Source organism: Mauremys mutica, chromosome 5 (genome assembly GCF_020497125.1).
Source record: "Mauremys mutica isolate MM-2020 ecotype Southern chromosome 5, ASM2049712v1, whole genome shotgun sequence".
Classification (NCBI taxonomy): domain Eukaryota; kingdom Metazoa; phylum Chordata; order Testudines; family Geoemydidae; genus Mauremys; species Mauremys mutica.
This window is the reverse complement of record NC_059076.1, coordinates 57062566-57087288: the sequence shown is the minus strand read 5'-3', so window position 1 is coordinate 57087288 and position 24723 is coordinate 57062566. Positions and strand designations below refer to the sequence as shown.

Genomic DNA, 24723 nt, shown 5'->3' with positions numbered 1-24723 from the left:
ATTAACAACCGGTTCCCTCCCCCTCACCCCATGAGGGCGTCATGCCCCCGCCCGGGACTCCTGCCCCATCCAACCCCCCACGTTCCTTGACAGCGCCCCCCACCCCGGACCGCTGCCCCATCCACTCCCCTTCCCTGTCCCCTGACTGCCCCCTGCCACCCCATCCAACCCCTGCTCCTTCCTGACTGTCCCCCGGAGACCCTTGCCCCCAGTCAATCCCCCTGTTCACTGCCCTCTGACCGCCCTGACACTAATCCACCCCCCCAACTCCCCTGCCCTCTATCCAACACCCCCTCCATGCTCCCTGCCCCCTTACAGCGCTGCCTGGAGATGGGGGCCAGGGCTGGGCTGGGCCACAAGGCCGGGGTTGGGACCAGAGCCGAGGCGCTTGGCTGGGGCCGGAGTGGGGGCGCCTAGCTGGCAGGGGCCAGGCCGGGCTGGGGCCGGAGTCGGGGCGCCCAGCTGGCCGGAGCCAGGCCGGAGTTGCTACGCCCGGCCGGCTGAGCTCGGGACTGGGCCGGAGCCGCGCCTCCCGGGGATGGGGTCGGGGGCCAAGCCTGAGCCGTACGGTGCCTGCAGCCCTCCTCGCACCCCCACTCCCCTCCCCCCCACTCCCCTCCCCCAGCTCACCTGCAGAAACCGCTGCTTCTTTCTCAGCTCTCACAGGCTTCCCACGCAAACAGCTGATTCACGGGAAGCCGGGGAGGAGAAGCCTCGGGAGCATTCAGGGGAGGAGGAAGAGGCGGAGTGAGGTGAGCTGGGGCCCGGGGGAAGGGCAGGGAGCTGCGGGGGCTTTTGTTAAATTTAAAAGCCCTTTTCGAACAATTTGTCCCTCACGGAACAACCGGTTCTAAAAGGGCTTCTAAATTTAAAAACCGGTTCCCGCAAACCGGTGGGAACCGGCTACAGCTCACCACTGCCTATGGGTAGAGCTCTTGGAGCTACGGTTTGGGTTCCTATGGGTAGGGCTTCCGGCCCTAGGGTTAGGATTCCTAAAGATAGGGCACTTGGAGCTATGGTTAGGGTTCCTAGAGGTAGGCACTTGGAGCTAGGCTAAGGGTTCCTATGGGTAGGGCACCCCGCCCTAGGGTTAGGGTTCATATGGGTAGGGCACTTGGAGCTAGGGTTACGGTTCCTAAGGGAAGGGCACTTGGAGCTAGGGTTAGGGTTCCTATGGGTAGGGCTTCCGGCCCTAGGGTTAGGATTCCTAAGGGTAGGGCACTTGGAGCTAGGGTTAGGGTTCCTATGGGTAGGCCGCCCTGCCCTTGGGTTAGGGTTCCTAAGGGTAGGGCACTTGGAGCTAGGGTTTTGGTTTCTAAGGGAGGGGCACTTGGAGCTAGGGTTTGGGTTCCTATGGGTAGGGCTTCCGGCCCTAGGGTTAGGATTCCTAAGGGTAGGGCACTTGGAGCTATGGTTAGGGTTCCTAGAGGTAGGCACTTGGAGCTAGCCTAAGGGTTCCTATGGGTAGGGCTTACCGCGCTACAGTTAGGCTTCCTATGGGTAGAGCACTCGGAGCTAGGCTTAGGGTTCCTATGGGTAGGGCACTCGGAGCTAGGGTTAGGGTTCCTATGGGTAGGGCACTCGGAGCTAGGGTTAGGGTTCCTATGGGTAGGGGACTCGGAGCTAGGGTTAGGGTTCCTATGGGTAGGGGACTCGGAGCTAGGGTTGGGGTTCCTATGGGTAGGCGACTTGGAGCTAGGGTTAGGGTTCCTATGGGTAAGGCTCTTGGAGCTAGGGTTAGGGTTCCTATGGGTAGGCGACTTGGAGCTAGGGTTAGGGTTCCTATGGGTAGGCGACTTGGAGCTAGGGTTGGGGTTCCTATGGGTAGGCGACTTGGAGCTAGGGTTAGGGTTCCTATGGGTAGGGCTTCCCATCCTAGGGTTAGGGTTCCTATGGGTAGGCGACTCGGAGCTAGGGTTGGGGTTCCTATGGGTAGGGCTTCCCATCCTAGGGTTAGGGTTCCTATGCGTAGGGCACTAGGAGCTAGGGTTAGGGTTCCTATGGGTAGGGCACTAGGAGCTAGGGTTAGGGTTCCTATGGGTAGGGTACTCGGAGCTAGGCTTAGGGTTCCTATGGGTAGGGCACTTGGAGCTAGTGTTAGGGTTCCTATGGGTAGGGTTTCCCGCCCTACAGTTAGGGTTCCTATGGGTAGGGCACTCGGAGGTAGGGTTAGGGTTCCTATGGGTAGGGCACTCCGAGCTAGGGTTAGGGTTCCTATGAGTATGCGATTTGGAGCTAGGATTAGGGTTCCTATGGGTAGGCAATTTGGAGCTAGGGTTAGGGTTCCTATGGGTAGGGCACTTGGTGCTAGGGTTAGGGTTCCTATGGGTAGGGCACTCGGAGCTAGGGTTAGGGTTCCTATTGGTAGGGGACTCAGAGCTAGGGTTAGGGTTCCTATGGGTAGGCGATTTGGAGCTAGGGTTAGGGTTCCTATGGGTAGGCGATTTGGAGCTAGGGTAAGGGTTCCTATGGGTAGGGTACTCGGAGCTAGGGTTAGGGTTCCTATGGGTAGGGTACTCGGAGCTAGGGTTAGGGTTCCTATGGGTAGGGCACTCCGAGCTAGGGTTAGGGTTCCTATGGGTAGGCGATTTGGAGCTAGGGTTAGGGTTCCTATGGGTAGGCGATTTGGAGCTAGGGTTAGGGTTCCTATGGGTAGGGCACTCGGAGCTAGGGATAGGTTTCCTATGGGTAGGCGACTTGGAGCTAGGTTTAGGCTTCCTATGGGAAGGTGACTTGGAGCTAGGTTTAGGCTTCCTATGGGTAGGCGACTTGGAGCTAGTGTTAGGGTTCCTATGGGTAGGTGACTTGGAGCTAGGGTTAGGGTTCCTATGGGTAGGGCTTCCCATCCTAGGATTAGGGTTCCTATGGGTAAGCGACTCGTAGCTAGGGTTGGGGTTCCTATCGGTAGGTCACTCGTAGCTAGGGTTGGGGTTCCTATGGGTAGGGCACTCGGAGCTAGGGTTTGGGTTCCTGTGGGTCGGCGACTTGAATCTAGGGTTAGGGTTCCTATGGTTAGGAGACTTGGAGCTAGGGTTAGGTTTCCTGTGGGTAGGAGTTCCCACCCTCGGGTTAGGGTTCCTATGGGTAGGGCGCTCGGAGCTAGGGTTAGGGTTCCTATGGGTAGGGCTTCCCGCCCTACAGTTAGGGTTCCTATGCGTAGTGCACTCGGAGCTAGTGTTAGGGTTCCTATAGGTAGGGCACTTGGAGCTAGAGTTAGGGTTCCTATGGGTAGGGGACTCAGAGCTAGGGTTAGTGTTCCTATGGGTAGGGGACTCGGAGCTAGGGTTAGGGTTCCTATGGGTAGGCGAATTGGAGCTAGGGTTAGTGTTCCTATGGGTAGGTCACTCGGAGCTAGGGTTACGGTTCCTATGTGTAGGCGACTCGATACTATGGTTAGGGTTCCTATGGGTAGGGTACAGCCAGCTAGGGTAAGGGTTCCTATGGGTAGGGCACTCGGAGCTAGGCTTAGGTTTCCTCTGTGTGTCGGACTCGGAGCTAAGGTTAGGGTTCCTATGGGTAGGGCACTCGGAGCTAGGGACTGGATTCCTATGGGTAGTGCTCTCGGAGCTAGGGACAGGATTCCTATGGGTAGGCGACTTAGAGCTATGGTTAGGGTTCCTATGGGTAGGGACTCGGAGCTAGGTTTAGGGTTCCTATGGGTAGGCGACTTAGAGCTATGGTTAGGGTTCCTATGGGTAGGGGACTCAGAGCTAGGTTTAGGGTTCCTATGGGTAGGCGAGTTGGAGCTAGGTTTAGGGTTCCTATGGGTAGGCGACTTGGAGCTAGGGTTAGGGCTCCTATGGGTAGACGACTTGGAGCTAGGGTTAGGGTTCCTATGGGTAGGGCACTCGGAGCTAGGGATAGGGTTCCTCTGGGTAGGCGATTTGGAGCTAGGGTTAGGGTTCCTATGGGTAGGCAACTTGGAGCTAGGGTTAGGGTTCCTATGGGTAGGCGACTTGGGGCTAGAATTAGGGTTCCTGTGGGTAGGCGACTCGGATCTAAGGTTAGGGTTCCTATGGGTAGGGCTTCCCACCCTAATGTTAGGGTTCTTATGCGTAGGGTACTCGGAGCTAGGGTTAGGGTTCCTATGGGTAGGGGACTCGGAGCTAGGGTTAGTGTTCCTATGGGTAGGCGACTTGGAGCTAGGGTTAGGGTTCCTATGGGTAGGTGACTTGGAGCTAGGGTTAGTGTTGCTATGGGAAGGCGATTTGGAGCTAGGGTTAGGGTTCCTATGGGTAGGGCACTCCGAGCTAGGGTTAGGGTTCCTATGGGTAGGGGACTCAGAGCTAGGGTTAGGGTTCCTATGGGTAGGCGATTTGGAGCTAGGGTTAGGGTTCCTATGGGTAGGGCACTCCGAGTTAGGGTTAGGGTTCCTATGGGTAGGGGACTCAGAGCTAGGGTTAGGGTTCCTATGGGTAGGTGACTTGGAGCTAGGGTTAGGGTTCCTATGGGTAGGGCTTCCCATCCTAGGATTAGGGTTCCTATGGGTAAGCGACTCGTAGCTAGGGTTGGGGTTCCTATCGGTAGGTCACTCGTAGCTAGGGTTGGGGTTCCTATGGGTAGGGCACTCGGAGCTAGGGTTGGGGTTCCTATGGGTAGGGCACTCGGAGCTAGGGTTTGGGTTCCTATGGGTCGGTGACTCGAATCTATGGTTAGGGTTCCTATGGTTATGAGACTTGGAGCTAGGGTTAGGTTTCCTGTGGGTAGGAGTTCCCACCCACGGGTTAGGGTTCCTATGGGTAGGGCGCTCGGGGCTAGGGTTAGGTTTCCTATGGGTAGGGCACTAGAAGCTCGGGTTAGGGTTCCTATGGGTAGGACACTCGGAGCTAGGGATACAGTTTCTATGGATAGGGTACTCGGAGCTAGGGTTAGGGTTCCTATGGGTACGGTACTCGGAGCTAGGGTTAGGGTTCCTATGAGTAGGGCACTTGGAGCTAGGGTTAGGGTTCCTATGGGTAGGGCTTCCCGCCCTACAGTTAGGGTTCCTATGCGTAGTGCACTCGGAGCTAGTGTTAGGGTTCCTATAGGTAGGGCACTTGGAGCTAGAGTTAGGGTTCCTATGGGTAGGCGACTTGGAGCTAGGACTAGGGTGCCTATGGGTAGGCGAATTGGAGCTAGGGTTAGTGTTCCTATGGGTAGGTCACTCGGAGCTAGGGTTACGGTTCCTATGTGTAGGCGACTCGATACTATGGTTAGGGTTCCTATGGGTAGGTCTTCCCACCCTAGGGTTAGGGTTCCTATGGGTAGGGTACTGGCAGCTAGGGTAAGGGTTCCTATGGGTAGGGCACTCGGAGCTAGGCTTAGGGTTCCTCTGTGTGTCGGACTCGGAGCTAAGGTTAGGGTTCCTAAGGATAGGGCACTCGGAGCTAGGGACTGGATTCCTATGGGTAGTGCTCTCGGAGCTAGGGACAGGATTCCTATGGGTAGGCGACTTAGAGCTATGGTTAGGGTTCCTATGGGTAGGGACTCGGAGCTAGGTTTAGGGTTCCTATGGGTAGGCGACTTGGAGCTAGGGTTAGAGTTCCTATGGGTAGGGGACTCGGAGCTAGGTTTAGGGTTCCTATGGGTAGGGGACTCGGAACTAGGTTTAGGGTTCCTATGGGTAGGTGACTTGGAGCTAGGGTTAGGGTTCCTATGGGTAGGGCTTCCCACCCTAATGTTAGGGTTCTTATGCGTAGGGTACTCGGAGCTAGGGTTAGGGTTCCTATGGGTAGGCGACTTGGAGCTAGGGTTAGGGTTCCTATGGGTAGGTGACTTGGAGCTAGGGTTAGTGTTGCTATGGGAAGGCGATTTGGAGCTAGGGTTAGGGTTCCTATGGATAGGGCACTTGGAGCTAGCATTAGGGTTCCTATGGTTAGGCTACTCGGATCTAGGCTTTGGGTTCCTATGGATAGGTGACTCGGAGCTAGGGTTAGGCTTCTTATGGGTTGGCGACTCGCAGCTAGGGTTAGGGTTCCTATGGGTAGGGCTTCCCCTTGGTGCTAGGGTTAGGGTTTTTATAGGTAGGGTATTTGGAGCTAGGGTTAGGGTTCCTATGGGTATAGCACTTGGAGCTAGGGTTAGGGTTCCTATGGGTAGGTGACTTGGAGCTAGGGTTAGTGTTGCTATGGGAAGGCGATTTGGAGCTAGGGTTAGGGTTCCTATGGATAGGGCACTTGGAGCTAGCAGTAGGGTTCCTATGGTTAGGCTACTCGGATCTAGGCTTTGGGTTCCTATGGATAGGTGACTCGGAGCTAGGGTTAGGCTTCCTATGGGTTGGCGACTCGCAGCTAGGGTTAGGGTTCCTATGGGTAGGGCTTCCCACCATAGGGTTGAGGTTCCCATGAGTAGGGCACTTGGTGCTAGGGTTAGGGTTTTTATAGGTAGGGTATTTGGAGCTAGGGTTAGGGTTCCTATGGGTATAGCACTTGGAGCTAGGGTTAGGGTTCCTATGGGTAGTGTATTTGGAGTTAGGGTTAGGGTTCCTATGGGTAGGTTATTTGGAGCTAGGGTTATGGTTTCTATGGGTACGGCTTCCCACCCTAGGGTTAGGGTTCCTATGGGTAGGGTACTCAGAGCTAGAGTTAGGGTTCCTATTGGTAGGGCTTCCCACCCTAGGGTTAGGGTTCCTATGAGTAGGCGACTTGGAGCTAGGGTTACGGTTCCTATGGGTAGTGCACTCGGATCTACGGTTAGTGTTCCTATGGGTGGGTGACTTGTAGCTCGGGTTAGGGTTCCTATGGGTAGGCTACTAGGAGCTAGAGTTAGGGTTCCTATGGGTAGGCTACCCGTAGCTAGGGTTAGCGTTCCTATGGGTAGGCGAATCGGAGCTTTGTTTAGGGTTGCTATGTGTTGGTGACTCGGAGCTGGGGTTAGGGTTCCTATGGGTAGGGCACTAGGAGCTAGCGTTAGGGTTCCTATGGGTGGGGCACTCGGAGCTAGGTTTAGGGTTCCTATGGGTAGGGCTTCCCACCCAAGGGTTAGGGTTCCTATGGGTAGGGTACTAGGAGCTAGGGTTAGGGTTTCTATGGGTAGGGCACTCGGAGCTAGGGTTAGGGTACCTATGGGTAGGCGACTTGGATCTAGGGTTAGGGTTCTTATGGGTAGGGCACTCGGAGCTAGGGTTAGGGTTCCTATGGGTAGGTAACTTGGATCTAGGGTAGTATTCCTAAGGTTAGGGCACTTGGAGCTAGGGTTAGGGTTTCTAAGATTAGGGCACTTGGAACTAGGGTCAGGGTTCCTATGGGTAGGGCTTCCCTCCCTAGGGTTAGGGTTTCTAAGGGTAGGGCACTTGGAGCTAGGGTTAGGGTTCCTATGGGCAGGGCACTTGGATCTAGGGTTAGGGTTGCTATGGGCAGTGTTGATCTGCCAAAATATTAACAACGTGTTCCCTCCTCCTCACCCCATGAGGTGGTCATGCTATCCCCCTCCCCCGGGACTCATGCCCCATCCAAACCCCCCCTTTCCTTGAGAGCCCCCCCCAGTTCCCTGTCTCATCCCCCCCCTTCCCTGCCCCCTGAATGCCCCCTGCCACCCCATCCAACCCCTGCTCCTTCCTGACTGCCCCCCCGGATCCTTGCCCCCATTCAGTCCCCCTGTTCCCTGCCCTCTGTCCGCCCCAACACTAATCCACCCCCCCAACTCCCCTGCCCTGTATCCAACACCCCCTCCATGCTCCCTGCCCCCTTACCGCGCTGCCTGGAGATTGGGTCCGGGTCTGGCCTTGTCCGGGCTGGGCCGCTTGTCCGTGTTTGGGACTGGAGCTGGGGCGCCTAGCTGGCCGGGGCCGGGCCGGAGCCGCGCTGCCCGGCCGGCCGAGGTCAGGACGGGTCCGGAGCCGCACCTGCCAGCCGACCGAGGTCGGGACCGGGCCGGAGCCGCGCCCGCCGGCGGGGGATGGGGTCAGAGGCTGGACCCGAGCCTTGCGGCGCCTGGAGCCCTCCTCACACCCCCGCCCTTCTGCCCCAGCTCACCTGCGGGAAGCTGCTGCTTCCTTCTCAGCTCTCTCAGGCTTCCCGCGCGAACAGCTGATTCGCGGGAAGCCAGGGAGCGGGAGGAGAAGCCTCGGGGGCGTTCTGGGGAGGAGGCAGAGGCGGAGTGAGGTGAGCTGGGGCCGGGGGAAGGGCAGGGACCTGCTGTGGGTTTTGTTATATTTAAAAGCCCTTTTGGAACAAGTTGTCCCTCGCGGGACAACCGTTTCTAAAAGGGCTTCTAAATTTAACAACCGGTTCCTGCAAACCGGTGGGAACTGGCTCCAGCTCACCACTGATTAGGGGCACTGTCCAAATAAATTCTGCAGTCAAGACATACCCTTTAGAGGCATAGCGCAGATCTTCAGCCTGCGGGTGGGGGAATGGGAGTGCTAACATAGCTTTAAGCCACTTTTGTGCCTATCTGATCCTGGGCTTGTCTAGGGGCTGGAGAGGCCCCTGGTGTAACTTAGGCCCTGGTCTGAGTTATGACAATTTCCTGGGTTGCAGACCTGTCTGGAATCTCCTGGCACACCCATGTGCCAGTGCTTGCAATGTGCCCCTGAAGAGGCAGCTGTCTATAGTTCCTATCCCAAGGGAATCCTCCTCTGTCCAAATATAGAGCTTTTAGGTCCCCTTTGAGATTTTCCAGCCCTATTATACAGTGTAAAGTGGCTAAAGTGGGGATCTCACCCCTTGATATTGATCCCTTGAGTATATGATGCAGCCTTCAATTACATCATCACATACTGTTTCTTCAGTAATACACTACAGCATCATACCATTTGTATGCATCTTGAGATATACTTTTTATTTTTTTATACTGTAATTTCATTATCTTAAAGGTATATCTTTATTGATAGTTTTTTAAGTCTCTTCAAGAAATGTAGCAATAGTTTTCTCAGCACTCATATACTAAACAGTTTTTGTTTTTTTGACCCAAAACACAGACGTCATTATGTATAATGTGATAACTCAGGGGATAAGATTTAGCTAATTTAGCTGTGAAGTTAGGTGTCCTATATCTGTAACAATATACTTTCACTATTCTCTGTTGTGTAGTTGGGTCCCAATCCTTCAGAGACTTATACACACACTTAATATTATGCTCTGTGAGTAACCCTTCTGCTGGATTTACTGAAAATCTCTCTTTTTTTTCTCTCTGTCTCTCTCTCATCTTATATATATTTTCATACATAGACAGAATGTTTCATTCTGTTTCACACTCCCCTCAAAAAATTCCATTTCATTCTACATCATATCAATTATTTATGCAAAAGTACTCTTTGATATCTTACAGCCAGATACTGTGAGGTGCTAAGCACCTCTTTTGAGACATTGATTGCTGTCAAATTGAGTCTTTACAGCCTTGTCTGAAAACTGAAGCCTGTAAAGTTCTTGGTATTTCTTCCATGATAATTGCTAGATTTGTACAGTATGCCGGAATTACCACTAACTGTTTTTCATTGATAAAGTGTGAAAATACCAAATATCTGACATCTCAGAATCATGAGGAAACCTTTCTGCCTGTGCTGCTGATTTATAGCTACATTGTCAGTGGTGTCGTTTCCCTGTCTTGCACTGACAACATTAGTGTGTGTCCCAAACCCCTTCACAATCAAATCGGTACAGGCATTTCCTTCACTGTAAACCTAGTGCTGGTTTTATAATAGCTTTCCTCCTTTCATTTTTACAAATTGTCAATTAAGTTTTCTTGTTTTTCTTGTCACATATCAAAATGTTTCTGTAGAACAAAGTATTGGTTCCTGTATACAGTCTCAGCACCCATTATTTGTTTTCATTTGTTTTTATTATAATTTTTTCTTCCTCAATCAGTTTTTTCCCGTAGACTACATTGCACTCTTCTCTCCCACAAAGGGATTCATCTTTCCACGTTATTTTCAGAAATGTGTCCCTAGACTTTTTCAGATAAATAAGATGATAATGCATAATAAAATTAAATGCATATTTTAACCTTCCCTTTAACCTTTTCTTCTTTATTGGCTATAAGGGGGAAAAAACAAGAAAAGGAGTGTGATGCTTCATATTAACATGTAAAAAAAATAAGGTTCAGAAATCTCTGTGGTCATATATATATATATAACCACACAAAGCTGGTTTATTTTCATTGTTTAGAGGTAAATGTAGGATTAAAGAAACGCTTTCAAGATTGTGAAACCCAAAATATTACAAGGTTCAGAAATCTCTGTGGTCATATATATATATAACCACACAAAGCTGGTTTATTTTCATTGTTTAGAGGTAAATGTAGGATTAAAGAAACGCTTTCAAGATTGTGAAACCCAAAATATTACTTATGGTACCTTTAAAATTGCAAATGTAATTTTGCTACAATTTCTGAATCTTTTTTCCCCCAAAATGACTTTGAATGGAAATGGAAAATGCCCACACTCCTGTGTGGTCTTAGAAAAACAAAGCCAGAATAGCATTTCTCTGCAAGCACTACAGATAATGATAATTTTCAATATGGTGCCTAATCATAAGAACAGGCAGGCATAGAAAGGGCAGATTACAAGCTACTACATCATGTGTACATACCATCAAAAATCAGCTGGTAAATTAGCTTTTTGGCCTGCCAGCATTGACAGTGTTCTTTTAAACATTTAAAATAACTATACTTAGTTACTCATAATCTCATACTTTGGATGTGATGATTATGAAGTGTATAGTTAAATCTTTTCAGCACATTGTGAGTAGTTTATTATCACGTTGTCATTTTAGAAAGGCTTATTTATAATGATTCCTACTGAAATGTGAACAATTCAAAGTTTTTTGTTTGCACTTTCAGGAAAGAACAATATTCTAGTCAGTGCATTCGTTTTGCTTTAAAAAACCCCGAAAGTTCTCACTTGCTAGTGGAAATATGTAGTGTCATAATTCCATGCTCCTGTATTTTTAGCACAATATAAACTTAATATATGTTAACTGTGGCATCATTTCCAGCATGCTGTGGACCAATTCCAGGCAGCAGGAACAATGTCTCTCAGCAAATTAGATTGTTCTGTGAATTAAAAGCTGTTTTGTTGACTAGAATATGGATGCATGCTGAGACGCAGTTAGCAAACCATTCTTTTCTTAATACACGATTACACATTGAAAGTAAATTAAAGAATGCCACTAACGTACAAGTATTGTCCTAACATTTAAAAAAAAGACAAAACATCTGCTGGGTGTTTGAGATAATGATTCTTTAAACTTTTGTTTTCTAGGATCTTCTTTCAAATCAAGCTGTAGTAAAGGAGAAAAGACACTAGAATTTGTTCCAATAAATCTCCATCTGCAGAGAATGCATGTGCACAGTCCTCGGTTGAAAGGTAAAATATATTCCAGAGAAATGCTCTAATTGTGTCATACTATAATGGGGTTTATAAATAATAAGAATGTTTATTTTTCTTTTTAACCCTTTATAAATTCCATGCATTTTAACTCATAGCGCTGCTGTTCAAAAATCTCCAGTTTCTTCTATAGTAAACCATTGTAACTTGACAAAGAAGAATGGTGCTTAGACAGATGTGCCTTCAGGTTAGGCACTATATTCTCAATAGTACTAAAACACTTTTTTCATATAATGCCATATTTTGGTCACTTTGAAGTAATTGGGCGATTTTCCTTTGACTTCAATAGAACCAAGATTTGGCACATGCTGTTTAAACTTGGTCAACATGGTCCATGAAATGGTATGATAGGGAAGTAGTTAAATGGCTCGGTTTCCTTTTCATTAATTCCTTTTCATTACAATAGGCTTTTCAGTAGATATGTGTGCAACTGGCTGGCATGAGTTTGCATGGATTTTAGGGTTGAGAGATTAGAGAGAAAAATTAGTCACAAAAATTATAGTGCCTTACAAAGAAAATTTTGCTTAAGCTCTGTTTGCAATTGTTTTGTTTGCTTTTGATCAATATTCATCTAAGGAAAGATTTGTTTGTTAAAATGTTTGTGGAAAATGAATTCTTAAACCTTAACTGAGATTTATATAATCATAAAACATAAGCAGAAATGAAGTTTAGGTCATCTGATCAAGGAATAGAAACAATACCATGTACCTGGGGTCACACAGCTCAAGCATTCGGTTATGGATATTGAATATTCAAAGGAATATTTGCAGCAAACTATTAACAAGTAAACCACAGGCTGTAATTTGTTTGCATAAAATAGTCAGTATACAATTTCAGACAGTGTACAAATTTCTAACAAATGCAGTATGTTGCTGTTACATTAATTAACAAGAAAAAGGATCAAATTCGCTCAATAAATTGTGTGTTATTAACCAGTATTGTAGTCATGTAATAATTATAGCAGTAATTATAAGATAAAGGAGTGGAATTGATAGCAGGAATGCTAGAGACCTATAGGTCTAGACCTATAAGAATAGCTTAAGCAGTTAGCATAAGTATAAGGCCTTATAGCCTGAGTAGGAGTAATTGCTCAAAGAGTTAGCATATTTAAGTAAACTAACAGTAACCGTAAGTCACAAGATGGTATAAAACTATTTATTGTTTTGACATAATCACACGTGTTGCAAACTGCTGATTGGTACGAACTGCCTTCTCACAGTTACCTATCTGAGTATTTTTGGAGGGGAATATTAGCAAAGTAATATTACCATAGTAATTCAACTGATGTATATGCTAAAAAGTTTTGCGTAATTAATATACTAGCCTATAGGATAAGGGCACCCCAATATTATGAGGGTGAGGAAGTTAAGATATGTTAAAGGAGGGAAGAGCTATGCATACATATGCATGAGGAGGACCATCAAGGCCTATAAAACATCTGGTCTCAGCTGAGATACAGCTGTTGAAGTTCTTCATCCACATGCCGGAGTTAGACTAGGATCTGTCTCAAGCTTTAGAGCTTTCCCCAAGGATAGAATGATTGAGTGAATGTACAGTTTTATATTACACCGCTTTACTTGTTGGGATTGTTTTATTTATTGGACTAATCATTGTAATCATAACACTTTTACAGTTACACAAGATCTTCCCTGAGTGTAAGTGTTGCTGTCATGGCTGTGCCCCACAGGGCTCCTAGTGTAATTCTGATAATAGTGGGCCTGATCTTGAGACAAGAACCTACCAAATTACAGAGTCCTAACTGGGCAAACTAAGCCAATAACCTAATCAATGAACAATCAAAAGATCAGGCAACAATATGGAAAAAGCAAAATTCTAAACAAGGCCAATGAGTTTTGTGAAGTCCTATGTGTTCCTTATGAATTTGCATGCAATAGGATTTGCAGGGAATGGTTTCATCCAGAAGGCTTATCACATGACCAACTGTCACAAATTTTATTATAAAACCAAAATGAAGCTTCAAAATTCAGTCTGAAAAAGTACCTGCTGCTCCAGTGACAGTAAAGGGTTTCACTTTCCATTTTGCTCTAATGTTTATGGGCCCTTGGGGTTAGAGTCCATTCTTTTAAGCTTGCAGAACTATATTTAAGCAGTAGTGTTCCTTGTACAAGATGTTTGCAGAGAGAACGAGCACTGTTTACCTTCTGTAGAGTATATTTTGTATACTGAGTAACAGAGAAAGTTATTACAATAAAATTGGCCAGCCAATTTTTTCCTTTATTCTCCATCAAAATTATCTGCCAAATCCTGAAGGCCATACTCAGACAAAATGCCTATTGACATTAATTCTTCTAATAGTGGGCCTGATCTTGAGACAAGAACCTAACAAATTACAGAGTCCTAACTGGGCAAACTAAGCCAATAACCTAATCAATGAACAATCAAAAGATTTGGCCCAATGTTAAAACTTTATGAAGGATGTAGGACTAATTCCACTGAAATGTCTTAAGGCTTTACTAACTGCCAGCTATCGACTTAGTGTGACCTATGGGGAAGCTGAGAGTTTCTGGCACTGAATACAGGCTTTGAGGAATTAAGCAGTTGCTACTAAGTTCCTTTAGAGAAATCGGAAGGATTCTGTTTTAATAAGGGTCTATTTCTGAGATGAATAATTAGTGATAGTAGGGGGCCGTATTTTTACAAATGCTGAACACCCCTAGCAACAGTTGAAGTCAATGAGAGTTGTGGATGCTCAGCCCCTCTAAAACTCGGGTCCTGCGGGGTAGATTTGAGTTAAAGGGACAATGGAATCTTTGATAGTGTTTATGGAATTGCAGTGAACAAGGATTTCAGCTGTAGGATTTTTATTTTTGTTGTGATTTCCCTTGAGCTACCAATGAGTTGTTTGGTATTATAATGCGGTTTCATACTCATTATTGAACTAGTTGTGGGGCTTATTTTACAGAAAGTGTGTATGATCATTTTTGCATTGGGAAGTGATTTGCTGAGATAGTATGTTATGAAGGGATTTGTTAAAGATCGATGCTTGGTAGAGTCAGGATATAGGGCTAAGGGGATGGGATTTTAAATAAGAGTTGGTTTCTCTGATGATAATTTGTGTTAATTTCCAATGTGATGTGAGATGTTCTCTGGGCACTTTTCTTTCCCTTGCTTATTTTTAGGTTATCTCTCATCACTCTAGCTTCATTGACAGAGTGTGTGACAAAGTGGGAATGTTGTTCATGTTTCCCTGAATAATGTGTGTGCGCCTCAGTTTCCCCTAAGTGTTACTCAAGTATCTAGGTGGTGGGACAAAGGTTTGTGATACTTGCAGAGGCCCCTGGAGGGAAGATGTGTCTGCCATCTGGCTGCCTGGGCACAGACAATGGGCAACGCTCTGTATCTTGGCAACTGATAGTCAGGGCCCATCCTCTGCAAGAATCAGCCGGAGGTGTTCGAGGACCAAGTGAGAGGTGGAGGCCAGGTGACCTGTTTGCCCAGGAAGGAGACGCAGGAAGGAGGAGGGCAGCTAGGTGTGACTGAGGCTGGACTGCTGGAAGCTGGTCAGTCTCCTGTTGGGACTTGGGGGTGGAAGGGAAACCCTGTGCTCTGGATCCCCCTAAGATGGACTTCGATGAATAGTCCTAATTTCTCTGCTAACAAGATCTGTTCTATGCTGTGTTCCCAATGACTAATAACCCCTTCTGTTTTACTTCACTGGCTGAGAGTCACTGCTGATTGTGGAGGTGGGGCAGAATTCATATGGTCAGCATTCTTCTGTGCCCCCCACACAGAAAAAGGCAAAAAAAATCTGACGGGGGACATGCACCTCTTCGCCGGGAGCGCGTCTGTTCCAGCGTGCCTGGAGCAGCCTCAGAGATGGGGGAGGTGGGCTGTGTATACGTGCCTGTGTGGTTGATCACCGGGTGGGGGCGGGGAGGGATGCGGGCTGGGCATACATGCGTGCCAACAAAAGAGAGAGAAAGAGAGACTCTGTCCCTCTTGCTTGCTACTGCAGCTTGCTGGCATGGAAGGGTAAGGCTTTTTATTGTGCATGATGCAGGCTAGCGGCAGAAATGTAGCAGCCTGCCTGTTAGTTAATTGATCTCATTGTCTGAGGCACAAATGTAGCAGCCTGCCTACGTAGTAACATTGTTAATGTTCCTATTGTTAGTTAACTGTTCCCATTCTCAGTCAATTCCCCCAGGATCATAAAACTTGTGAAAATTTTAAGGCCCCTACATTGCCAGAGTAATGTAACGGAGCCTTATAAATGACAATAAGGGAATCCTCAGCTAGGAAGATCTATGTTCTTTCTCACTTTTTTCCTGTGCCAAAGTGGCACAATGGGGTTAGATTGCAGCTCAGGATTTATTTTACTTACCCATTTTAAAAAAAAGACTTTGAGGGCAAATAAAGCATTTACCAAGTCAATAAAACGTCAGGACAATCAGAACCAAGCACTTCCTAAAGTACCCAGCCAGGACCAGGACAATGATTAGCAAAAGTGTATGACTTGCATGTGTGAAAGTCTGAGCAATTTAAAATGACATTCTACTTTTTTTTTTAATGTTTGGTGTTCTGTAATGTAATTTTAATGGACATCCAGGATTATAACTGGAATGCAGGGTATTACTTACCAAGTGTTTGTAACTTAAGTTTCATGTGTTTAGGAAATGATGGACAGTTATTGTAACTTTTTTCTGTATTGTAGTTTAAATAAATGACGAAAACAATTGAAACTGGTGTGATTATATTGCATTATTTTGACAAATAAAATATGCAGCATTTTGCAGAATTTTGAATTTTTTGGCACAGAATCCTCCTAGGATTATTTAATATTAGGTGGCAAGAGAATTTTTGTCTGACTTGGCTACTATATTGTTTAATCTTTTTAAATGATGATCAGGTGCTTAGGGACATTCATGCTAGATGCATTTTTTATAGATTTAAAAGGCAGCACCTGCATCTACCAAAACTTAACTATAAAGCTAATTTCCCAATGTGTAAATAAATAAATAAATATACAGCTCTGCTGTAATAAAGCAGAACTAATGCTGTCATGTCCAGTGATGAGCTGCCAAAATCTTAACAACCGGTTCCCTATAAAAAGTTCTGATTTAAGGGGGGGAACGGGGGAGGGGCTGGGGAGGGGGAGACATACTCGTGGGGCCGGAGGCCCCTGCAGGGCCTGGGGCAAATTGCTCCACTTGCCCCCCTGGCAGCCCTAGAGCTTGCAGCCCCCTCCCCCCTTACCTTGCCCGCAGCTCAAAGCAGCAGGACGACTCTGGAGCTCAGCTGAGCTGCCCAGCTGATGCCAGCGGCTGTCCCCGCTGCAGCTGGGGGGAAGCGGGGGAAGGGCCAGGGGAGCTTCAGCCTCCCCAGCTGGGAATCCTGGGAGCAACAGGATAGTCCGGCCCGCGAACCGGAGTTCTTTGCCCACCCCCTGGCCCTTTAACAACCGGTTCTCCACGGAGGTCTAATTTTAGCAACTGGTTCTTGGGAACCTGTGGGAACCGGCTCCAGCTCACCACTGGTCATGTCTCATAATGACAAACTAAATAACCTCCAGTAATCTTCAGGTGCTCCTAGACCACTGACTTAATTTTCATCCTATTTCATTGTGTAGATGTATTGTAACAGCTAGCAATAACTTTTTCTTAGCTTACTAACCAGACCAGTTAGAGCACCAAATGCAAATAACCACAGATCCTATTGAAAATATAGAAAGTTTTCATATTCCCTCCACAGGGTCTTAAAAGGGGTGGGGGATAGATAGGGCCCATACTGGCAATGGGAGGTAGCCTGTAGACTCAGTGGCCCCACCCCCACTGCCTCAAATATCAGGCTTGGAAAGGGGAGTTAAAAGGGGAGACCTAGCCCTGTGCAGGACTGACCAGGGAGGAGAGCAGAGCTCTGCTTCTCTTGATGGGACAGAAGCCTAATTGCAGTCCATAGACTGAGCTGCCTTGCCAGCCAGATGAGCCCGTTAGCATGGATGACAAGCACCTAGAAGAATCAGCAGAAGCATGGGCTGTTTGGAGATAAGCCTAAAACAGAAAGACGGGGTCTCACCAAAGGTTTGTTGGACCCACTGTGTTCTGAGTTGTGGGGGGTTTTGTCCCGGATTTCCTTTGGATCTTAATACCCTGGAATGGGTAGCAGAGAAGCATGCCTTGACCAGAGGGTCTGTTATCTAGGATCTCACAGAGACAGCCAGAGGTGATGCTAGCCCACTGGGGGCCCTAAGGAGGAATACCCCAACCCAAAAACACATAATAAAAGTGAATAGGGGCTCCCCTTGAGTGCTTGGGGGCCTAAACAATTGTTTAGTCTGCTTATGCCTAGCCCTGGCTTTGGAGACAGTCACCTACCAGCAGAGACCTGCAGCTGAGTGTGTTGTGCCTTGATGGGCCACAAGAGGTGCCACAAAGGTAACCCACGCAACACAAGGTGTAATTTTGTGTCATATGTCAGTTGTCTGTGTTTAGTACAGAATACCTTACCTGTACTGCTTGCATATAATTTTTAGCATCATCTTATACAGGTAAAAGATATGTTTAATGGAATTAAAGTAAGGAAGTCAAGGCTTACTGATCAATTGATATCAGTACATTGATAAATTGATGACATTTTGTTCTAAATTGCAATACAAATGCAAAAATCACACTTTTGAAGGCTCTAACATTTTTCCTGGTACATTGACTCTAAACAGAACCCAAAGTACTTGACCTCTACTAACTGTACAAACTATAAAATTATAATCACCTACCACTGTGGATGAGCATCAACCCTTTGGCTGGAATGTGGGAATTGTTTACTGTTTAACAGCAAACCACACAACAATTTAATACAAGAAATGAAGAATACAGTATCTTACTGAAACCACACAAGGGATTTGGATAGGCAGGCTATAAGTACACAAATTTGAATGTGGGCAATATCCTGTGAAAGCACGATCAATTTTTTAAAATCCACAAGAGCTCAGAACCTTAATTTTATGTGTCAGATGAAAGCACCCCCTCAGCAGCACAACACTGTGTAGATATATTTTTAAACAGTGACTTTGAAAAAAGAGCACCACATATTGAATCAACAATAAACTTCTTTGTTTGTTTGTTTTTGTGCAGTACCTGGATTTTTCTTAGTGTTTCCCATCTTCTATTACCTGCCTGACGCCACTTAGCTTGTGAGTTATGACAAGCAGACAACTGTTAGACTCTTCTTCTAAAATTGATTTAGTTTTAAAGGAGTGGATTAAGTTTTCTTAGGCATAATTTCCAAACATTCTTATCTCTTTTTTTTGTTGTTTCTAGGAGGGTTTTTTGTAAGATTTTCTCATCTGAATGAGATGGAAGTTAGGTATGTAGTTCCCATTAATCTGAATTAAAATTACAGATGTAAAATGCTGACCCTGCAAAGATACCGTGCATCAAAATTAATGGTACTCTGCCTAGGGGCAGAGGTCTGCTTACACGTATCCCTTTGCAACATTGGGACTTTAGATTGTAAGCTCTTTGGGACAGAGATAATCTTTTTATCCTGTGTTTGTACGGAATGGGGCCCCAATCCCGACTGGGGCCGATAGCACCTCCCCACACACGCAATACAAATAATACATACTAATAAACCTTTGAGAATCAGGATATGCTTATACCTATGTATGCATAATACTTCCTGAACACATATCATATCCAGCTATCAAAGTGCATGATGTTCATTGAAACAGGTTTTATTTGACAAGCACTAAAGACTTACAGCTTGCGTCAAATAAATGCTCCGAGCAATATGTAGTACCTACTAACCTTTTTGTGCTAAGTTGCACTTTGACTTCCAGTATATCTTTCCTCATCTTATGATTCACTTGTCATGTTTCAGAGGGCATCCAGGATGTTCTTAAGAGGTTTTCAGAAACAAATTAGCATGTAAACATTAATAGAGCTAGTGATTAAATAAGCTGATGAATCATAAAACTGTCATTAACCCTGAAACTGTCAGACTTCTTTAATATTTTGATACAAGGCAGGTTTTAATTCCATCTATCAAATGTGTCTTAGTATTTAATTCTAAGATGCCCAAACTCAGTTCTTGAGAGGCTGGAGATTATGTGGGAGGAATGTTTGATGGCACTTACAAATGCAAATTTGTGCAAAATTGGTGACATTATACCATACTTTTAAATTTTATATATCTACACAACAAATGAGCTCTCCTTGCAAACTCTTAGAGCCACATTTTCAAATATGAGCGACTAAAATACTCCACATTTGCATATGTTTATTGGGCATTTGAGTGGCTTATTTGCACAATTATCTAATCTTCATGCAAAGAGGGTGAAACTCACGCTTGTGCAGAGAACCTGTGTATTACTAAAAAGTGATACTTAAACACACAAAATAGCGCTTGTGGGATTTTAGTGCTGCATAGGCCTTGTTCTGATTACCTCTATGGGGCAAATTTCACCCCAAATTCCTATTTGCACACAAATATTACAGATGCAATTAAATCACTCATGTCTGAAAATGTAGCTTTCCATGTGACGTGTGTGTGCTCGTTTATAATGATTTAGGGCTGGATTTCACTGAGCTTTGGTTTAGACCTTTAATGAATACTCCCATTTAATATACTATACATATATGTTTAAATTTCCAATTTAACAAACACTGAAGCCAAAAAAAATTTCATTCTCTGTCAACTTTATTTGTTAACACTTTATTTTGTTCTTATTATGGTGCTGCAGGAGCTGTGTCTATCTATTGTGACAGCTTTTATTTACTTTCCTATCAGTGCTGTAACCCAGCAACAGCACTGGGAACAGAAATGGAAAATAAGATACACCAAAGGGCAACAATACCTGACTCATACATTCACAGGAAATCAATCATATGGAATAGAACCACCACATTTTAATAGATTTTCCCTTTGAAAGAGATGAAGAGGAAGATGTTAGCCTTTATACCATTCAGAAACATGCACATTCCTGAGAATCAAGGCTTGCACTAATGAATTGCTGTGATAGTGTCTTTGTATACATTCACAGAATCTAGTAACTAGCTGCTTCAGTGTCTCCCCCAGCACCAAGCGATGTTCTGGTAGCAGTAATGGTCAGGAGTGTGTTTTCCTAAGTTTGGCAATGAGATTGGGACCTTTCTTTTCGGATGTAGAATGGATGTTGTAAATATTGATGTTTTTTGTGATCTCTAGGATGTACTACTGCAGTAAGCTTTACAAGAACCTACAGTCTCTTTGAAAACCAGCAGAAAGTTTCCAGTAGTTCAAAAAGCAATTGCTCACTTAATTGATTTGTAGAAAAATGGCCCCTGGAACTGAAAAAGTTTGTAAACAGTTGTCTTTTGCATAACAAAAAAAGAAAAATTAGAAATTTGTTATATTTTAATTGAAATTTATATTGAAGATATTATCAGCATTATTTACCACTACCTGTTTTTGGGAAACAAAAACATTAGTCAGTGCTTTCAATAATGTTCATGAAAAAATAAACTATATGGGTCTATTTTGAACCTTGCAAAATGAAAACACCTTGAAAGTTTCAATTTTTTTCATGAACTTTATTTTTAAATTTCAACCAGCTGAGATTGCAAGTATATTCAAAATAGGCTTCTAGTTTGCATCTGCTTGTAATATGAAGTATTGACTGTGCTCTGTGAAGCAATGTGTGAATTTACACATCATCCTAACAGTTGAGAACTGCTAATGCTGGACTAGATTTGGGAGAGGAGGCCCTGAGCTCTGGAACTGGTCTTATAAAGCTTGTTTGCTGACCTTTCAAGTGGGTTGTAAGACATCTTTTTATTTCAAGTTTTGGCTTGACAGTAAATGATTGAGTGTAACAGTTTGTATTTCTGCTTGGGGAGGAGTTTTCTTTTGATGATAGGAAGGTCTTAATTTGTAAGTGATATTACTGTTTTAATGTTATAAGTTTTCAGAGGCTTGAGATGGATATTTTATATGTGTAAATAGCTTTATGAAAGTAATGGGATTTAAATACACCATTCTTTATTTCCTACTCCTTTGTATTCCCTTCTCTCACATTCAAAAATAATAATTTTAAGATGTATTTTCAAATATCCCCATGCTTCACCAGTTTTGCAGGTATACACAAGAGACTATTTGATGACTTACATCCTTTATCACAACTTACTCTGAAATAACTGAGATGAGAATTTACAAAATGGTTTATGGTCATACAAAGTATTGTGAGCTCTCATTTGTGACCAACATGGGTGTTGTCTTGATTTCAATATAAAATAAAGCAAAACCACTGGGGTTTAGACTTTTGAATGCTTCCCTTTTACATATGTCATGAGTTATCTATAAAAAAAATTCAGATGCCATTATCCAGTTAACCTCACAGTTTCATCCTCTTCTGTTTTAAAGTCACCATTGTTCTTGGCTCCAGGTCCTCAGAGATATATAGGTGACTAACTCCCATAGGAATCAGTGGGAGTTAAGCACCTAGAGACTTTTGAGGATCTGGATTTTACTGTCATGTATAGTAGTGGAACTCTAATAACCCAAGATTATATACTACAGATAAAACTATGGTGGGCCTGCAATGAATGGACTACTTAGAAATCCTGGAGCTCACCAAAAGCTAATGACATTATTTCACTTCTGCTTTAAATGAGTTCTGAAGAGCAACCACACATCAGTGTAAAACCAGTTTGAATGCATCATCTTTGAAACTCAGCTCCACAAATAAAATACAGTCCATTTATGCAGTGTTCTTGCTTATAGGGACATTTTGTCATCAGAATGCAAAAAAAAGACATGTTTTGGAGCCATAAACTGAATATATTTCAAAACGGATAGCTTTCGAGACTGAGAGGATTGTATTTCAATTTAAATGTCAGGCTCTATCAATGGATACAACTAGTCTTAGCTGGAGAAAGATCCTCTTATGATTCCTTTGGGACAGATTTTCACACCTATCACAGTTTTCACACCTATAGTCAACTGGGAGCACAAAATTACAGCCATTATTAAATGCTTGTGTAAACAACAGCAGTTAGATATCTAACATGAAGGTGAAATCAGATTTCTGTTCGTTACAATTTGTGCTAGCAGATAATTGTCCCTGCAGCTCACTGCTGGTACACACAGAAAGGGGCAGTTTTAAAAGTTTTCACCTTTTCCCATAAGACAGAGAAGAAATCCATGTGGACTCCACAAGAGTTTAAAAGAAAGCAAGTACATAGAATTTTTCACTTTAAAATATTAAATGGCAGTGAATGACATGCTTACAGTATGTAAGTACCTATATGAGAAGATTTCTGACAGGAGAAAGTGACAGAGTCCTGTGGCACCTTATGGATTAACAGACGTATTGGAGCATAAGCTTTCATGTACATTCATCTGACGAAGTGGGTATTCACCCATGAAAGCTTATGCTCCAATACATGTTAGTGTATAAGGTGCCATAGGACTCTTTGTCGCCTTTTACGGATCCAGACTAACATGGCTACCCCTCTGATACCTGATAGGAGAAGGCTCTCTAATCTAGCAAGCAGAAGGTATACCAAAATCCAATGGCTGGAAGCTGAAGCTAAATAAATAACAAATTAGAAATAAGGTGCAGATTTTAAATGGTGAGGGTGATTAACCATTGGAGCAATTTACCTAGGAATGTGGTGGATTCTTTGTCACTTGAAGTCCTTAAATCAAGATTAGATGTCTTTCAAAAGGATATACTCTAGCTCAGCTTGAAGTCATGGGCTTGATGCAGGAATCACTGGGTGAAATTCTGTGCCCAGTCTTATGAGAGAAGTCAAACTAGTTGATTATAATGATCCTTCTGGCTATAATATCTATGGATTTCAACTTGACTGCAAATTAAACGACCTAAGACACTATAAAGTGAAATACACAAAAGGCCAATTTGCATTGTACCTTAGTAAACTACGGAGCTAGGACATTTTGTTCTACACTGTGGCATATCATTAAGGTAGCAATACATCAGGTAAAATTCTAAGTTGGTTAGGTGTGCATGTGGCTGTGTGGAAAGATTGGTTAGCTCTCTTTGCCTCCTTGTGACCCTGTTCTCAGTTATTCCTAGTAAATTATTCAGAGTCAGTCCCTCCATCTCCTGTAGAGTGGATTCAACAGTGCAGCCATGCCCTGCACATGTGGATGCGCATGCAAATCTCAGTACTTGTCTATTCCCATTCCAGATGCTCTGTATGATGTCATCACCGTGGGAGCCCCTGCAGCACATTATCAGGGATTTAAGAATGGTGGTCTTCGGAAACTGTTGAGTAAATTTGAGGCAGAAAGGCGAAAGTAAGTACTTCTATAAATAACGATTATCTGCTAATCAAATAATAAAACAGTCTTATTTGTTAAATGCATAACAGTCAGTCTGTTTGGACTAGTTAAGGCATCTTTCATGAAACAGTTCATTTATCTTCCCCCCTCCAATAGATTGCTTTGAATTTGTTTGGGATATTTTATTTATAGCAAGATTTATTTTTTAACTCTGGACTCAACATTAAAGACCTTATAATGTTTTCTCTCTCTATTCCAGGGAGCCTAAGGAATATTTAAGCTTGGAAACATGTTGCTAAGAAAGTGCTTTATGCTAAGTGGAGAGTAATTGTAGCTATATTCCAATATAGTTTCTTGTAAAAGTTACATGTATCATGTCTATAGATAGCACTTCCCATTTTTCAGAGCACTATAGAAATGTTAAATAATCTTCTCAAGCCCCTGTGAAGTCGGTAAGAAAATATTATTATTCCCATTCTGCAAAATGGGAAGCAGATTCAGAGGGAGAAAAAAAAAAGCTTTATTATAGCCCCAGTTCTGCAAAAGCACTTATGCACATTCAACATTACACTTTAAATATTTTGTTGACTAAGCATGGGATTATGCATGTGCTGTGTGGGCCCTTCAGAAGTTCTGAGCAATTGCAACTCCCCCTGAATTCAACTGTAGTTGTTAGTTCTCTGTGCTTTTGAAATTCAGGCCTTCAATGACTAGGCCAAGCCTATACAGTCAATAAGTGGCACTTGGATTAGAACTCGAGGTACTGACTCCCACTGGCATGCTCATTACTCTAGATCCCCATGATTCTCCATAGAAATTACCTCTTCAATCCAGTGCTCAGCAAAGTTTATTATTATTAACAGTATCACAAAGAATAAAACAGGAGGTGATACAGATTAACTATTTATTTCAGTGTCACTTAGAAAAGGTTTTGCATTAACCCCTCAATGCACACAGCTTGCATTTTCTCTAGTCATCCATCAATACAGAATGCATTTTAAGCTCTCAGCAGGAACTCCACACCTACCTCTCTGATGCCAAGGGAGTAAAATGAAATGCAATATATTTAGTTTTGAAGGCAAGTGAATGACTGAGCTACTAGTTCATAATAATTCTAAAGCAGCGCCAAGGGGTAGTGCTAGAAAATGGCTAGCTCACGCATATCTGACACTTCA

General features: G+C 44.4%; 1 protein-coding gene across 1 annotated transcript in view; it reads left to right on the top strand.

Annotated features, from left to right (window-relative positions):
- The window catches only part of INPP4B (inositol polyphosphate-4-phosphatase type II B), a 516678-nt gene that overhangs the window by 347613 nt on the left and 144342 nt on the right, over nucleotides 1–24723 (top strand). The window contains exons 15-16 of the mRNA XM_045019298.1: nucleotides 11180–11284; nucleotides 23455–23563. Of these exons, the coding sequence (XP_044875233.1) occupies nucleotides 11180–11284; nucleotides 23455–23563 (214 nt within the window). The remainder of the gene's footprint in view (nucleotides 1–11179; nucleotides 11285–23454; nucleotides 23564–24723) is intronic.